Consider the following 17,413-nt stretch of genomic DNA (forward strand, 5'->3'; position numbering starts at 1 on the left):
CCTGCAGCCAAATCACTTGGAAAACGAAAAATACAGATCCCTGGACCCCAGGCCATGTCCACTGGTTTAGGATCCCTGGGAGCTGAGCCCTGCATCCGTGACCAGTCTTGTACTTCTCAGGGTCCGCCACGTTAACAGCCACAGCTCTAGAAGCGGACCGAGATTTCCTTCCTTTTTGCCACTGTCTTAATTAAAAACTTGGCCATTCTTAGCCTGCCATCGAACAGATAAGACTGCTGCACGATTCTCATAGCTGATTTCCTGCCCTTGGCCCGTTCCATCACACGTTAGCCGTTACACCGCCCACCCCCACCCTGGGACCTGACTTCGGAACATTGGTGGCAGGGGTGGGACATCACAGAGGAGAAACATGTCTGCTCCACACACACACTCCCACCTCAAACCGCCTCACATCTCAACTATTTTGGCTCCTGGCTTCGAGTCCCCTTAGGACATCCTGTTTCCTAGTCGCGGGGATGTCGTGGTCCAGGCACCAACAGCTGGCTCAAACCCTGCTGCCCCAGGGCCTCCCGTGGCCTCCCGCCAAGATTGACATCTCAGAGACTCTGACAGCCTTTCCAGTACTGGGGGGGCGTCGTGCTTGCCCTTCTGCACAGGGGGAAGGCTTATGAGCTTTCAGATTCACAAAGGCAGTGCTGCCCAAAGGGCTGGGGACGGGGCGTGTTGGCCATGCACACGGGCGCGTGCATGTGCTGTATGTGGACACGCATGTTAATTCACATTGGTATGCCTGTGGTGAGTTTTCCAGCGTCCCTTTGTACTTGGGTGTTCACGCATTCACCAAGCATTGGTTGAGTCCCTACTGTGGTGCCAGGCACAGTGCTTGGTGACCTGTGAGTGCCTCTCAGGGCTGTGCGTGTGCGGGCATGTCGTGTGCAGGGCAGGGGGGCAGTACGGGGACAAGAAATGGCCCCTGGCCCCTCTCTCCAGGGCCTGGCTGAGGGCAGGATCGCAGATTTCACTGTCCTGTTACATGCCGCCTCTCAACCATGTCTTAGGGATCCATTTTTCAGAGAGGGTACAAACGCAGCTCCCCCCACCCCGCAAACACCTAACTGACTCCTAGTGAGGCAGGCGGGGAGGGGGGAGGGAAGCTGTGAGCCATTGGGTTGGGGGTAGGGACCTGGCCATGAACCTCCAGGGAACTGGGCCTGGGCTGCGGAGTTCTAGAATGCGGCTGAGTTCCCATCCCGACTCAGCCCCACCAGCTCCGTGGTCCTGGCCAGGTGGCCTGCCTGTGGGCCCTGTTTCCTACTCTGTGAAACAAAGGCCACAAGGCTCTCTTCACAGGGATGGGCTTCACGGAGTTACCTGTGCACGTTTCAGCCCACAGTCAGTGCTTAATGTTTGTCAAAGCTGCTAAAAGTAGTCAGGGTTCTACAGACTCCCTCATAGTGTGTGGGTTTCCCCCACTCATGTTGTAGACAGAACCACAGCACACCCGGCCATGGCGTGGTGGAGACCTGGTATGGAAGCCCCACTCCCCCCTACGTCCCCAACCACAAGCTCATGACCACAGAACAAGAGAAGAGCCTGCCTTCTGGTGAGAGAGTGGGGTGGCCCAGGGTGGGGGGCAGCGGGTGGGCACTGGGTTGGGGTCCTGGGAGGAATCTGACAGTGGCCCAGATGGGGCCTCTGAGTGGGACTGGAACTAGGAGGACTGGGAGCCGATCTGGGCCCCTGGGGAGGTTGGGAGCTCCCTTCCCCCGGCCTGGCCCTGCCCACCACGGTCATCTCTGTCCCTCTTTCCAAGTCATCTCAGATCCCAAGGAGGAGGGCCTGGAAGCCCAGATCAGCCGTTTGGCAGAGCTAATAGGACGTCTGGAAAACAAGGTAAGGTCACTGAGCCCTCACCTCTATCCCTCCACTCTCCCCAGACCTCCAGGGAGAGCAGAGTTAGGACAGGAATTTGAGACAGAAGTCAGGGAGCCTTGGGAAGTCATCGCCCAGTGGATTGCGGAAATGCAGAACATGATACAGACAGACCCTGGGAATATGTCCATTGTTCATGCCCAAGGAGAGGTCCCTGGGGGAAGAAGGAGCTGTGGCGGGGTGAGCGGGCAGCGAGGAGGGGCATCTCGAGTAGATAGCAGTCAGCAAGGTCACGGACGGCCAGGGGACAGAGCTTCAAGGAGGCCTTAAGGCAGCTTGGGCAGGTGGAGCCGAGACACAGCATGGAGGAGGGATGGTGACATCGCAGGAAAGATTAGTAACAACCTGAGTGACCAGCGGTGTACAATCTTTTACATACAACATGGTGCCTCCACAGGTGATAGGAGGTGACTCAGCCTTTTCAAAATCACATTGTCAGAGAACGTGTCATGACTCAGGTACAGCACGGCTGTACCAGTCTCCCAGGGTTGCCATGACCACATACCACAGGCCGGGGGCTTAAACAACAGGTGTGTATTCTCTCACAGCTGAAGGCTACCGGGTTCCCCCCAAAATAAGACCTCGCCGGACCGTCAGGTCTAATGCGTCTTTTGGAGCAAAAATTAATATAAGACCCAGTGTTATTTTACTATAATAAAGATCGGGTCTTACATAATGTAATATAATATATAATATAACATATGATACCAGGTCTTATATTGGTTTTTGCTCCAAAAGAGTCATTAGAGCTGATGGTCCAGCTAGGTCTTAACTTTCGGGGACACACGGTAGGAGTCTGAGATCAGGACGTGGGTGGGGCTGCTTTCTTCTGCAGCCTGTCTCCTGGGCTTGTAGGTTGTCTTCTCCCTGTGTCCTCATAGGGTGTTCCCTCTATGTCCTAATTGTCTCTTACAAGGACACCAGTCATTGGATCAGGGTCCACCTATGTGACCTTATTTTAACTTAAATATCTCTTCAAAGGCTCTACCTCCAAATATAGTCACATTCTGAGGTACTGGGGATTGGACCTTCCACTAAGGATTGGTCCTTCAATTTGGGGGAGACACAGTTCAGCCCACAACAATAACCATTTCTTGGAAGAAATGCAGGTTGCCTTAAAGTTTACCAATGGGCTCCGGTATCAGGCTGCCCTAATGGAATCCTGGCTAATCCACTTCACAGCAGTGTGACCTTGCGCCAGTAACTTACCGTCTCTGAGCCTCAGATTCCTGCTCTAACATAGAGAAAATAATCAGGATCGTACCCCTCACAGGGTTGTTGTGAGCAGTAAATAAAATGATGTCTTAATGGCGTAGCACAGAGTCTGCTATGTAGTTAGCATTTAATTAGCAATGTCAGCAATTAGTATTAGACATTCTGGTGCCCAAACCTACAGATGTGCACATCATACCATATACCTAAGTAAACTAAGACAGCAGGTAGCACAGAGCCCTGGGTGGCAGCGATTTTACATTTCCCCAACTTTTCTAATTTCTTACATCTTTTGCAAAAGGGCAAAAATAAAAAGTACTTTGTGATGGGTTTTGGGGTTAGTTCTTAGGGATTTGTGGGGGCAGGGGGAGATGGAGGCAGCGACTTAGAGGGGAGTTGTAGGGAGGAGACAGCAATATCATCTGCAGGGCTGAGGCCAAGGTGGGTTTCCCCATACCTCCCTATCCCCCACGCCCGTTTAGAGTCGGCTGCTGAGTAGGAGCGGCTCCCTGGACCCTGTGGCCCGGTTGTCATAACAACTCCACATGCGCCTCCAGAGGGAGGCTCTTTGAAGTTTATTTTTAGTGCCCCAGTCGCCTTAACAACCAGCTGGCTAGAAACTGGAGTACCTGGGTGTCCTGGAAACAGGGCGGGTCCTTTCTTGCCAGCCTCTGATTGGCCCAGGGCGCCAGCAGGGGACAATCCGGGTCTAGCTGCGGGCCCTGCCCTCTGTGGGCCCACCTGAGCCCTTCCTGGGCCTAGAACCTGGAAAGCTGGGTCGGCCAGGCTGGGAGAGGGTAGGGCAGACATAGGTGCCACCGTGCCTCCCTTTCCCCACCCTCCCCTCATCCTCAAGTGTCCCTGCCAGCCAGGAGAAGGTGGGGGGGACCAGTTGCAGCCCCTGCCCTCAGGGAGCCGACCTACCCCCTGTAAAACAATGGAAACAGACTTGTCTCTAGCAGGCACATCTTGGCTACCTACAAAGCACGTTTATACCATGGGCACCTTGTATCCCCAAAATGCCAGTACCTTCTCTAAGATCGCCTGTTGAATGTACAGGGTCCAGCGCAAAATGAGCCTGCAGGGCCCCTTGTTTAAACATTAAGAATTTCAAGGTGGTGACAGCACAGGTCACCGGTGCACACACACCTGCTGCTGTTTTCCTTAAAAACCAGCTGATGTGCTCGCGTAAGGAAGACCTGGGTGTGCAATTTCGCCAGACACACAGGCTGTGCTCAGGGATGGTGGACGGGGTGCCCAAGTTGAAGGAAGGACACTCATGATTCTGTGTGTCAGGAGGAGAGAGGCCCAGGTTCAAACCCAGGCTCAGCACTTAAACAGCTTTTGTGGCCTTTGGAGCCCAGGATCCTCTGCTATGAGATGGTGACCACTGAGCATCTGTGAGGTTCTGGGCCTGTTCTGGTTGCCAGCATGGGGTCGTGAGCAGCATGCACAGGCGTCCTGCTTTCCTGGAACTTACAGTGGGGTAGCCTCTACCTCAGGTGTCTGGAAAGTTAATGTATTTGTAAAGCTGTAGCCCAGGGCCTGTGGAAGGCCAGTGAGAACAGACCACCTTATTCAGACCTTTCCATTCAGGGGCACCAGGGGTTGAGATTGGGGGTGATTTGTAAGTTGATGGGGAATCTCAGGGTTGTTAGCAGTTACGGCAAAAAAATACCATTCTGGATTCAGGATTCATGAGTCCTCATTGCTGCCTTTCCCCAAACCCCCAACCCCCAGCAACATGGAGCTTCCTTTGTACCCTCTGCAGTAGGTTTGCTTGGTCTCTGTGGCTTCCGGTGCCCCCAGATATCAGGGCCAGGAGGGATCTCTGCCACTTCCTATGGTTGGTCTCCCAGCCTGGCTTCCTGGGTCCCCTTTGAACCAGCACTGGGCATGGAGGGTGGACTGAGCCCTGTCCAGGAAGGCCTGGCCCCTGGAAGCCCCCAGAGCCCCTGGGACCTAGGGGTGGAGGGGCTGGAGCTCTGTGGCGGTCCCAGAGGTCTCCCTGACAGAGAGCCTTGTCTCCAGCATCATGTTGTGCCTTACTGTTTCAGACCCTCTGGTTTGACTTGCAGCAGCGCCTCTCAGATGAAGAAGGAACCAACATGGTGAGGATCCCCTCCCCTGAGGCCCCCTTTTCCCTCTCCTGTGGCCCCATCCCTGCCTGAGCCAGGACTCGAGATGCAGCTGGCTCAGTAGCCCTGCGACCCTGCTTGCAGGGACCACCGTGAGGGGACATGCAGCCCCAGCACTCGGTCACCTGCCTCTCCCAGGGGTGTTCTTTGAGACATCAGGGCTTTGATCACAAAGTTTGGCCTGGAGCAAAGTGATTAACAGGATGGTGACGTTAAAACACTGGTTTGATCAGAAACTAATGTTGGTTTGTTTTTTAATTTTTTTATTGAGGAATATTGGGGAATAGTGTGTTTCTCCAGGGCCCATCAGCTCCAAGTTGTTGTCCTCCAGTCTAGTTGTGGAGGGCACAGCTCAGCTCCAAGTCCAGTCGCCGTTTTCAATCTTTAGTTGCAGGGGGCACAGCCCACCATCCCATGTGGGAATTGAACTGGCAACCTTGTTGTTGAGATTCGTGCTCTAACCAGCTGAGCCATCCGGCCGCCCCTCCAGCAGCTCGTTGTCTTCAATCTAGTTGTGGAGGGCGCAGCTCACTGGCCCATGTCGGAATCAAACCAGCGACCCTGCTGTTCAGAGCTCGCGCTCTAGCCACCTGCGCCACCCGGCTGCCCCATCAGAATCTAATTTTGCGGATCGCTGTTTTGTCCTGTCTTGAATCTGGATGCCTTGCATACAGCTCCGGACGCCTCTAGAGCCTCTTTAAACACCCTTGTCTGTTTTTCAGCATTTGTGAGACTACGTCCTGCATTTGGCTTTTTAACTTCTAGTTCTTTTTTAGCCAGTTTTTATGTGTAAGAACAAAATGTTTTTGTGCAGGTGGCATTTGGGGGGTTTTATTTTGACCAAATGATTGTGTCCTCTCTGAAGGGAGGACTGGGGATGCTGGGTCTGGAGCTGTGCCCCTGGGGCTGCGTGGGGTCCTGCAGGAGGAGAAGGCTGTCAGGGCCCCGAGGGGTGGCTGCATGCTAGGATTGCAGGCAGCCCTGCTCACTCGCCCTGTGGCCCCACAGCATCTGCAGCTGGTCCGGCAGGAGATGGTTGTGTACCCTGAGCAGCTGAGTGAGTTCCTGGACTCCCTGCGACAGTACCTGCGGGGCACTGCCGGCGCCAGGAACTGCTTCCAGTGAGTAAGCTTCGGGGCTGGGTGGGGTGGTGGCCGGCAGCTCTGTCTGGGGGTGGAGGACAGGGTAGGACCAGTCTCACCCCTGAGCACGACCTACACCCCAGGGAAGCACCTAGAAAGACAATCAGGAGAGTGGGGTTCCAGTCCTAGCTCAGGCTCTTCTCCACTGTGTAAATGGGTGACTTCCTGTCTCTGACCTCACCTTACTCATCTGTAGAGTGGGACCATGGACTGGACCCATTCCCTGGGGTTGTTGGAGGCATAGACAGAATAATGACTGTGAATGGCTTACTTAGGCCAGTGCCTGGTGCTTAGTCAGTGCTTGCTCAGTGTCAACCACCACTCTTACTGTGTGGCTGCCCCTGGGGACTTCACCCCTGGTCCCTGCTGCACAGGTCCCTTGGCAGAGCTGAGCCAGATGGCCATGGCCACGTCTGAGTGAGCCACAAAAGACAACAGCCCTCACCCTTGCTGGGGTGGCACCAGAGGGCTGATGGCACAAGCAGCCAGACCCTCTCCCCTCCCCGTTTCAGGCCCACCCATCCGTGCCCAGGACAATAGCTGAAGCCTCTGGCTCACTTTTTCCACCTTGAGAGCACGTGTGCCTTCACCCTGCTTCCCAGGGCCTGTTGGGGGTCAGGCCCTGGGGATACAGCCATGAATCAGGTGGCTGTTTTTGCTGGACATTTATTCTAGGTGGCTTAGACGGGTGGACAAAGTACCCATCTGAATGGTGATGGGTACTGTGGAGGCCAGGAAGCAGGGTCCTCCAAGGATGGGGCTTTGGGGAGGGGCTCCATGTGCACTGAGGCCTAAGTGCTGAGCCCCTAGACTGCAGAATCTGAGCAAGGGCAGTCTGGGTGGGGATCAGCTGGTGTCGAGACCTGGGGTGGTAGCCAGGGTGCCATGTTTGAGAAAAAGCACGTTGCTGGTGTGTCTGGACAAAGTGACCAGGGAGGCGAGGGCCAGGGGTGGTGGGCAGGACCCACTCACCTCTGCCCTGCTCATTTGGAGTACGATGGACCATGTTAGAGATGTATAAGCAGGCGGAGACATGGTGTGGGCTCCTTTGTGTGCAGAAGGGTGGCCAGGGAGAGGCCCTGCGGTCACCCAGGGAGGAGGTGTGGCTTTGGACCAACCTGGGCAGAGCTGGGATCTGTTCTAGAGTACAGTTGACGGGGCTTGCCGGTGGTTGGGAGAAGGGGTGTGGAAAGAGGAGGCAAGGCAGAGTCTGAGAGTCTCTGGCTTCAGAAACATGCTGGAAGCTAGAGGAGTCAGGGAGGTCAGGTGTTTTGGTATGGGGGAGTCACGCAGGCCATTTGGGCCACATGAAATTTGAGATGCCAGTTGAGGTGCCATTGTAGGAGTGCGGAGATGCTGGGAGAGGGAGGGCTGGGAGTGGTGGGCATGCAGATGGCACTTCAAGCCACAGAAGCGGTGTGCTCACTGCAGGAGGGAAGGTGGCAGGAGAAGGCGGCGCAGGGCTGGGTAGGGTGGAGTGGGGTAGAGCAGTGAGGCCCAAGCGCCCCTCCTGTGCACACAGGCGGCACATAGTAGAGCTTGACACTCTGTGTCCTCCCTATACTCCCAGCCTGCCTGCCTGCATCTTCCTGCCCGTCCAGAGGCACCCCTCCAAATAAAAGCATCAGTGCATCGTCAGCTAAACACATGCACTCACTATGATTGCTCTCATCTTGCTGCAGTAACCAAACTTAGATGCACCAAATTGCTCTAATGACCTCTGTAACAGAGAGGAAGGCCCAGAAGCAGCACCTCTGAATCAGATGAAGGGCCGTGGTTCTAGCTGATTAATGGGCGACCCGTGTCCCCAGTCCTCTCATCGAATTACAGACCTATAGCTCCACGTGTAATTTTAGCTGGAGCATAATGAACTAATGACACTATTAGCAGCCTTGTTTCCCTGCTTCTATCCTGGGTGGCAAAACCTGGAATTGCCTGTAATTATACAGCAGGTGCCACCCATGACAGAATTCTCCTCCTCGAGGAATGTTCGGGGATTCTGTTCTGCTGAGCATCTGAAAAAGAGAAGCAGCCAGGAGATCAGGCAATAGGCCAGATGGGGCAGTGTTAGAAATAATGTAATCTTGGAGGTCAGCCTGCAGTCCCCCCAGGCCGGCCACATTCTTGGAAGCCTCCCCGTACATCCTCCCCACCCAGGTAGCACCAGTCCTATTTAAAACGAGGTGAGTGGTCTGCCGCTGTCACACAGGTAATGCAGGAGTGACCTGGTACCTGGCCTGCAGGACCACTGACCCAGGACAGGGTCCTCCCTCCGCCTCGGTTGGGCCAATTCTGACTCACAGGATGGTTTTAAGGGTTAAATGAGATGATGATCATGAAGGAGAGTGTGGTCAGAAGAAATAAATATTAAGCCTTCAAAATGACATTTCATTATAATTCAGTCAACAAACACGTATTGGCCACTCTGTGGGGCCAGGTCTTACTCTGGGTGGTGGAAATCAATCAGACTAGATGGCTGGTCCTGAAGGCTCTGGGTTGTTCCGATCAGAAAGGCAGCAGCATTATGGAGAGCGGCCTCAGGGTGGTGACAAGCTGGCTGCCTGTCTTGGAACACCGCTCGGTGCCCCAGCTTCTGCCAGGCTCGCATTTCCAGAGTCTTAGGGTATCCTGTAGCCTAGCTCTGGGGGCGCCCAGTACGGGCTCATTTGAGGGCAAGGGGAGGACATGGTTCCAGAGAGGCCAGGCCCGTGGTGGCCCAGGCTAGTCCACTGACTCTGGCTTCTCCTCACCCCTTGCAGCATTGCCGCCGTGAGGCTGTCGGATGGCTTCACCTTCGTGGTCTACGAGTTCTGGGAGACGGAGGAGGAATGGAAGAGGTAAGCACGACCATGTCCTCTGGCAGCAGGCCCGCAGCAGTTGGTTAGGTGAGGGGATGTGGAGAGGCAGAGCTGCCCTGGCCCCCCAGCACTTTCCTTGTCCCAGATATCCTGGGAAGGGGGGCTGAAGGGGAAAGAGGGGAAGGTAATAATGAGCCCAGTTTCCAGCAGCATCCACCCCCCAGAATGCTGGTCTCATTGGCTCATGCGTGCCCGTAAGCCAGTGGGAGACAGCATTTCTCAGCGTGAAGTGTGACCCCCTCATCCCACTTAGCTGGGCTCTGAATCCAGGTTCCTGGCCTTGAGAGCTGAGGCCAAGGCCACTCCTGTTTGAAAACTGCTGCCCCGAGGGATAAAAATCCAGAAAGTAAGTTACTTCATTAAGGACTCTCCCTGAGAGGCAAGAAACAGGCTGTTCTGTCCCCAAACCTGCCATTCATTCTCCAGGGCCCCAGCTTTCTTACGTTCAAGTGGTGGCTCTGAGCCCCAAGATTGGCTGGCTGGTGTTTAAGCCTCACCCCTCCCCCCATTCCCGGGCAGAGCCAGAATTAGAATTGGACCACAGCCCGAGCTCCTGTCCCAGAGGCTCTTGTGACTCCCCAATCGCAAGGACTCACCAGTGTCCCCCTGGTTTGCAGGCACCTGCAGAGCCCTGTGTGCAAGGCATTCCGGCACGTCAAGGTGGACACGTTGAGCCAGCCTGAGGCCCTCTCCAGGATCTCGGTGCCAGGTAGAGGGCAGGGCAGGCAAAGGGCCTGGCACAGCAGTGGGGGATGGCACGGGCCCCTGGTTCCCACGGGAGCAAGAGCCATCTCCAGGCAGAGATGGCTGAGTCGAAGGAAGAGCAAGACCCAAATCTTCCAACGACCCTTTATTCTGCTCCCTTAGCTGCAGGAATTACAGTTCACAAATGAGTGCCCCACGGTGATGCCAGGTGTGCAAAGAGGGTCCTAGAAGTGGGGAGACCAAGGGCAAGAGTGTCAGGCTTGCCCCAAAATAGAAGGACAGGGCCAGAGATAGAAGGTAGCCCTACAACCTTAGAACAACCGGAGAGGCCGCAGGTACAGGGCCTCAGACGAGACTGGTGGGCCTGTACCAGAGGCCTAGAAAATGCCCCCAGGGCAGGCCTGCCATGGGTGCCCCTACCCACATTCACAGCCCACTGACATCACCTCCATACCCCTCAAAAGGGCCCAAAGCCCTGCTTTTACACCCCTTCACCCCTCTACCACTTGCAGGCTAGCCCCCAGCCTGGCAGCCACAGAGCTGGCCCCGGATGAACGAGGGGATGTGCTTACAGGTGGTGCTTTCCTGCCCTGAGCAGCTGTGTCCAAGGGTGCAGGAGTGGGAAGCCTCCCTGGGCCACAGGGAAGGGGCGGCCCGTCCTCAACAATCTCGCCTGCTTAACGTGTCTCTCTCCCCACCCTCTCACTAGCTGCCTGGTGCACGGTGGGCCGAGACTGACAGCTCCCCGATGCCCTGTGGATGAGCCTGGCACCCTGCCCTCTCCTTATAAAGGACGTCCCCTCTTTTCTAGAAACTTTGGTATATGAGCTGTCTTTTCAATATACTTCCAGAAAAGAATGTATGTTCCCGCTGTTTGAAGTGAAGGTGAACCCCCTTCCCTGGCATTCCCCCCCTCCCATCGCCCCCCACTCTCCCCCCCCCCCCCCGTGTTGGTAGAGCAGCATATGAGCTGCTGAGACCCTGCTGAAACCAGAGGCCTGTGGTGATGGGGAGGCTTCCTAAAGCCAGCACCCTCACCCCTCACCCCAACCGAATGGCCACGCATGCCCAGTGCCCCACCACATGGCCCACTCTGGCCTCAGCAAGACTCACCTCTCCGCCAGCCACCACTTCACCCACCGTCTCTTCCACTCCTGGCCGACATTGCTCTACCTGGTAGGAGCCTGTAGTACCCGACCTAGGCCTGTGCCGAGTCTGCACGCGGCAGTAGAGCCCACGTAGCCAGTGCCACATTAGGCAGCCGCCGCTGGGACAGGCACCAAATAAACTCCGGTTGGAAACAGCTGTGTGCTGTGTTTGTTTCCCACTTTCTAGTTGATAACAGCTGGGGGAGTAAAGCTGGCAGGATACATGGGGCCCTGCACCCCTTCTTAGCCATGAAACCTGGACCCCGACACCCAGAACCTCCATTTTTCCTCATCTGGAAAATGGAGGTGCTAACCATGAGATACGTATTTTGACAAATAAGTTCATGCCTATTGCAAAGTTCGCGGATCCCCAAGACCACCCTCAGGTTCAGTAATTCACTAGAAGGCTTTACAGCATTCTGCAAAGCCTTTATACACTTTATACGCTTTGCCATATACAGATTATGGCAGCAAAAGGAGCCAGACTAAAAGCAAAAGAAAGAGATGCGTGGGACAGGAGAGACCAAACGCGCGCTTACAGCCGTCTCCTCCCAGTGGAGGCGTGGAGACAGCACCCATTCCTCCTGGCGCTAATGGGTGACATTACGCAGCGTACTGCCACCCAGGGACGCTTACCAGAGCCTCGGGGGTCAGTGATGGGGACATGGCTACCTTGACCTCCAGCCCCTCTGAAGATCAGGCTGATGCTCTGTGGCCCAAGGCCCCAGGTAAACACTCATATCAGGACATCCTAAGGTCCTGAGGTCACCTGCCGAGAGGTGGTGCAAAGGCCAGACCTCAGGGCGTAGTTCATCCTTCCCTACACACCTGTCTGTGAGCTCCGCCTGTAAGACAGGAGACCGAGACCCTGAACTGGACATAATGTTTAAATCCTGTTCTAGAACCTTTGTATGGACATCCCCGCTTCCATTTCCCTGTTCTGGTTAACAGGAAAGACACTGGACACAAAAATCTCAAGGGACAAAGAAGGAAAGAGCCATGGGTCCCTCACCTAAGGCAGTAAGGCCGGTGGGGGACAGCTGCCAAGAGCAGCCAAGGCCTGGGGAGGAGGGAGGGCGGGAGGAGACATGCCCTAAACCGGCAGCAGAGGTTGGGGCCAGTAGGAGCCCTGGGGAGGCAGGACCAAGGATTACATCTCTTTCCCCTTGCTCTGAGCCTGGAGCAGCCAGCCTGTGGAATGGGGTTTGTTACTAAAGCACCACACTGTCCTGCCTCCTGCGGGTGCCTGGAACCTTGACACCCCTGTTCCCCAAGGCAGGTCGCACCCTCCTGCTGTGGGTCCTGCTACCTCCTCACAGGGTTTGATTTGGCCACTCATGCAAAACCAGTGAAACACAACGTGGGCTTGAAGGAGAGTAAAACACAGATTCCAGTTCCAGCTGTGCATCTCTGAGCTGAATCTCATTGCACTCACCCTCTCAGAGACTGATTCTCACCTGTAAAGTGGGGAGAAGACCCCTACTCTGAAGATCAGGAACTGTCTGGCTCCTGAGAATGCCCCGAACTGGGTCCTGCTGGTGGCTTCAGCAAGCAGAAGAGCTGCCCCTGCCTCACCCCACCCCACACCACTGCTGCTACTGTTCCAATCAGTTCAGCTCTTTAAAAATAATATTCTCAGGGGGCTGAGGCTCTTTGGGGTGCAACTGAAGAACCCCATCAGCTGGGCATGTTACATTTCTGCCACACCTCACACCCAAGCTCTCCCCACGCTGTAGCAGCTCTGCTGATGGCGGCCCACGAACACTTAGAGCCTGTTAGATTCTGAGTGGGTGGAAGCAGGCTCTGAAGCGAACAAATTTCAACCCTAAAAGGTATGAGAGCTCCCATTTAATTTACACTTCAGTGCCAGGCACTTGGCAGGCACCATCTCCCTCAATGCAACCTGTGCCGTACTGTGATCAGCAGGTGGGGAGATGGAGACACAGAGAGGACAAGTAACTCACCAGAGTTCACACAGCAAGTGGTACCACTAATATCCAAGCCCAGAGCTACCTGTCCCCAATCCTGTGCCCTAACCACCACACCGCACAGCATAGACACATGAGGAGAAACAGCTCCACATTAATACATTAAGATCCCAGTGAGGTTCCTCAAACAGACAGAATTACCGTGTGGCCCATCAATTCCACTCCTGGGTCTATCCATGTGTAGTATGCCCCAAAGAACGGAAAAGATGCATTTAAGCAAATACTTATGCACAAGTGTTTGTAGCAGCACTATTCACAACAGCCAAAATGTGGAAGCCAACCGAAATGTCCATCAGTGGATGAATGGACAAATAAAATATGTTCTCTCCATACAAGAGAATATTTATTCAGCCATAGAAAGGAATGAAGCCCTGACACATGCTAGAACACAGGTGACCCTTGAAAACACTATTCGAAGTCAAAAGTTAGTCACAAAGGACCACATGAATGATTCCATTCATACAAAATGTCTACAACAGTTTATAGAAACAGAAAGCAGATTCTTGGTTGCCAGGGGTTGGCGGGGAGAGGGAGTGACAGCTAATGGGCACGTGGCTCCTTTTGGGGGTGATGAAAATGTTTTGGAACTAGATGAAGGTGGTGGCTACATACATTGTGAATGTACTAGATGCCTCTAAGAGGTTAATTCTAATGTGGCATGACTTTCACCTCAATTAACAACAACAACAAAAATTTCAACTCACCTGCATTCAACACTCTGCACCCTTGCCATGTCCAGGTCCAAACCCCGACCATCCTCGGGCGGCATTCAGAGGCAATCCTGTGTGGGACGAGGGCAGCTCCTTAGGCACTGGGGGCCGGCAGCTCCCTGGGCTGGTGTCCGGGAGCAGTAACTTGGGGGCACCTGAGCCAGCAGGAAGGTGCTTCCCCAGGATACACAAAGCCCCCCGCAGCCCATACCACTCAGAGCAAAAGAAGTCACTTATAATACAAAGGGACACGTGGCCACATTTGCAGCTGTTACATGAGACATACAGGTCTCTCCCCTCAAGCACAGTTGTCATCACTGACCAGGAACCTGTGACAGGCCAGCTCATCCTTGTGGCTGTCTTGGGAAGGAGGGGCCGTCCTTAGCTTTGTGCTAAAGGAGAATGTAGAGGACCTAAACCAGGTTCCAGAAGGAGGAAGGGAAGAGGGTGGTTCAGACCTAGGGCTGAGAAAGGATACCACGATTCGGAAAGCACTGAGTTTTTCCTCTGTTGGCAACCTGAGGACCATGAGATGTTCAGATGTCACAGAGCTGGTAAGTGGAAGGCAGAGTCAGCTCAAACCCAGGGCCCGTGCTTGAAGTTCAAGGATGCCACTTCAGCCCTCCTTTCATTTAGCTGCTGTCAAAAAGCTTGAGGGAGTGGGGCCGCCTGGTGGCTCAAGTGGTTAGAGCTCCATGCTCCTAACTCCAAAGGCTGCTGGTTCGATCGATTCCCGCATGGGCCAGTGGGCTCTCAACCATAAGGTTGCCCTGCAACTAGGATTGAACATGGCATCTTGAGCTGAGCTGCCGCTGAGCTCCCGGATGGCTCAGTTGGTTGGAGCACATCTCAACCACAAGGTTGCCAGTTCGACTCCCGCAAGGGATGGTGGATTGCACCCCCTGCAACTAGCAATGGCAACTGGACCTGGAGCTGAGCTGCTCCCTCCACAACTACGATTGAAAGGACAACAACTTGACTTGGAAAAGTCCTGGAAGTACACACTGTTCCCCAATAAAGTCCTGTTCCCCTTCCCCAATAAAATCTTAATAAAACCCAAAACCTTGAGGGAGCTACTTAGTACTGCAGCAGGACAGTCCAAGGGAGAGCTCCAAAGGATACCTTCCTTTCTAGGTCACACACCAGAGCGTGACCTCCCAGCCTGCATTGCTTTGACTGCATTATGTCCTTGCATTATGTCCATGGCTGCTTTGAGGCTCAGTTCTATGCAGATCACATCTGTACCCGTCACAGATCAAGATGGAAACTACTGTCCCCAGGGGTGATATTTGTCACCCCTTAAAGAGCCCCACCCTCATCTCTTCCTAGCATTTGGTGCTATTCTCCTTCCTTCCTGACGTGCTTTCCTGCTTTGGGGTGGGCCCTAGCATCCTATTTCTCTTTTTCCCTTGGCTTCCACGATCACCTTTAATCCTCACAATTAACCCACATCGCATCATACACAATAAGCCTGCTCCATTGTTCTGGTAGAGAAACCAATTCTTAGAAGAGGTTCGTAAACTTCCCAAACCTTGAGATAGCAAATGTCAGAGCCAGTGTTCAAAAGTAATAATCTGACTCCAAAGCCAATTCATACACTGCCTGTTTCTTCGCCCCCCCACTTACCCCATCATGCTTTGGTCCCAGCACAGCCCCAACCTTCCTGGCCAGTGCCACAACACTTTTAGGAAACACACAGCGTCCAGCTAATAAATGACTGACTAGCCATTCGCTGCTGGCTCTGGGGTGATAAATGCTCCATTAAAGCAGTTCTGCCCCTGCACATGTCCTTGCCTGGGAGGAAAACGTGACCACTACACACAGAGTGTGGCAAGTCGAGATGGGGGCTGGTCAGAATCCTTGGAGAAGGGTCCTATGTCCCCCTCACTGGGCCAGAGTCTACATTTGCAGCCATAACTTCCTGCCTCCACCAGCAGCCAGGAGGAGGGCAGAGGGCCCATCCCTGCCCTCAGAGTTGGGCACCCCAGTTCCCACACCCTGGGCCACGTAAGGACTAGAGAGTAGAGTAGAAAGGAAATCGGTGAGAGAATTTAACCCCAAATCAGTCCCTACCTCAACTCTGAACCTCTCAGGACAGGCATTCTTGACTTTTCCAAGCCTCAGTTGCCTCACCTGTAAAATGCACAAGTGTGAAACCATGCTAAGTTATGTGAACTGTCCAGAAGAGGCAAATCCGTAGGGACAGAAAGTAGATTTGGGGGGGAGAAGGGGGGCGATGGGGAAAAGAAGAGTGACTGCCAATGAGCACAGGGTTTCTTTGGGGGTGATAGACTGGAATTAGATATGGGTGATGTCTACACAAATCTGTACATTGACTAACACCCACTGAATTATACACTTTAAAAGGGTGAATTTTATGGTATGTGAATTATATCTCCAAAAAAAAAATGCAGGTGGACAGGCTAGAAAAAACAAGCAAACAAACAAAAACAGTTGTATTACCACCGACCTCACACAGTCATGTACACATTACGGGACATAACAAATAGAACCTACCCGGAAGGAGCTGTCCTCGAATGTCAGCCCAGGGCTCTGGCGCCATTGGCTTCTATCAGATGTCCCAAGGCAGAGAAGAGTGGCCTGAATCCAGCAACGTCCAGGACGTCCACTGGCCTAAGCAGGGTCGGTGCCGGCGAGCACAGCAACCTGGAGGAGCAACTGGCCCCTGTCTGCCTCCCCCCAACTCCCCCCACCTCCCAATCCCCACCCCACCCCCACCTCATCTCCTTTCCCTACCCCGGCCCCAATGCAGACCCTCGGTCCCCTCACCCTCAGCCTCAGGTACCACTCCTCACCCCAACATTGGAGGGGGTTGGGAGGGAAACAGAGCAAACATTCCACTTGGCTTCCAGGCTCTTCGGGTCCAGCCAGTAGAAGGGGAAGGGGGCTCTCTTTGGGGGTCCCTCCATTGGAAGTGGGCCAAGTACAAGGTTGTGGGTCTGGTTCTGGGCATCTCCTTGGCCATCTGGTCAAGGACAGGATTTTGGCCCAAGGACCAGCCTGAATCCACCTCCATCCCCAATGGACGCCACCTGAAATCCCCTTTTGGGTTCTCATCCACTGCCCTCACCCTGTTTCTTTGATCCCGGTGCCCCAAAAGAGGGTTCTCTGGGCTTCAGCTCATACTTTTCTGTTGTAAGTGGAATTGTGTCCCTAAGAAATAGTAAATTGAAGTTCTAACCCCTGGAACCTGTGAATGTGACCTTATTTGGAAACGGGTCTTTTCCAACCCTAATTAATTTAAGATGAGGTCATACTGAATGAAGGTGGGCCCTAATCCAGTGACTGACATCCTTTTAAGAGGGAAATGTGGACACAGACACACAGAGAAGATGGCCATGCAGAGATGAAAGCAGAGATGAGAGTGATGGCTCTACAAGCCAAGGAGCACCAACGATTGCCAGCAACCGCAGGGGCTTGAAGAGGCAGCCTCCCCTAGAGGCTTCAGAGTGAGCGTGGCCCTGCTCACACCTTGACCTCTGACTCCTAGCCTCCAGGACTGTGAGACAATAAATTTCTGCTGGTTGAAGCCACCAGTCTGCGGTTGTTTCTTAGGGCAGCCCCAGGACACGAATGTACTCTCCCCCCCATTGCACCA

At 54.1% G+C, this 17,413-nt stretch overlaps 1 protein-coding gene and 1 long non-coding RNA gene across 5 annotated transcripts in view; one reads left to right on the forward strand and one right to left on the reverse strand.

Moving 5' to 3' along the window:
• The window catches only part of NECAB2 (N-terminal EF-hand calcium binding protein 2), a 31,952-nt gene extending 20,701 nt beyond the window's left edge, over positions 1-11,251 (forward strand). The window contains exons 7-13 of one of the 4 annotated variants that reach the window (XM_081032715.1): positions 1,446-1,564; positions 1,775-1,854; positions 5,163-5,216; positions 6,252-6,364; positions 9,145-9,222; positions 9,861-9,952; positions 10,658-11,251. In XM_081032715.1, the coding sequence (XP_080888841.1) occupies positions 1,446-1,564; positions 1,775-1,854; positions 5,163-5,216; positions 6,252-6,364; positions 9,145-9,222; positions 9,861-9,952; positions 10,658-10,686 (565 nt within the window). In that variant the 3' untranslated portion in view covers positions 10,687-11,251. The remainder of the gene's footprint in view (positions 1-1,445; positions 1,565-1,774; positions 1,855-5,162; positions 5,217-6,251; positions 6,365-9,144; positions 9,223-9,860; positions 9,953-10,657) is intronic. The other 3 variants (XM_081032717.1, XM_081032716.1, XM_081032718.1) reach the window with 3 other exon arrangements.
• LOC308490457 lies at positions 8,733-17,404 on the reverse strand. Its single transcript, XR_013992207.1, has 5 exons — positions 16,312-17,404; positions 15,868-15,927; positions 13,789-13,865; positions 9,840-10,172; positions 8,733-9,346 (listed from the first exon to the last, which is right to left on the reverse strand). It is a non-coding gene; the product is annotated as an uncharacterized lncRNA (long non-coding RNA).
• Between the last annotated feature and the right edge of the window lie 9 nt (positions 17,405-17,413).

The sequence above is a fragment of the Rhinolophus hipposideros genome, assembly GCF_964194185.1.
Source record: "Rhinolophus hipposideros genome assembly, chromosome: 21".
Taxonomy (NCBI): domain Eukaryota; kingdom Metazoa; phylum Chordata; class Mammalia; order Chiroptera; family Rhinolophidae; genus Rhinolophus; species Rhinolophus hipposideros.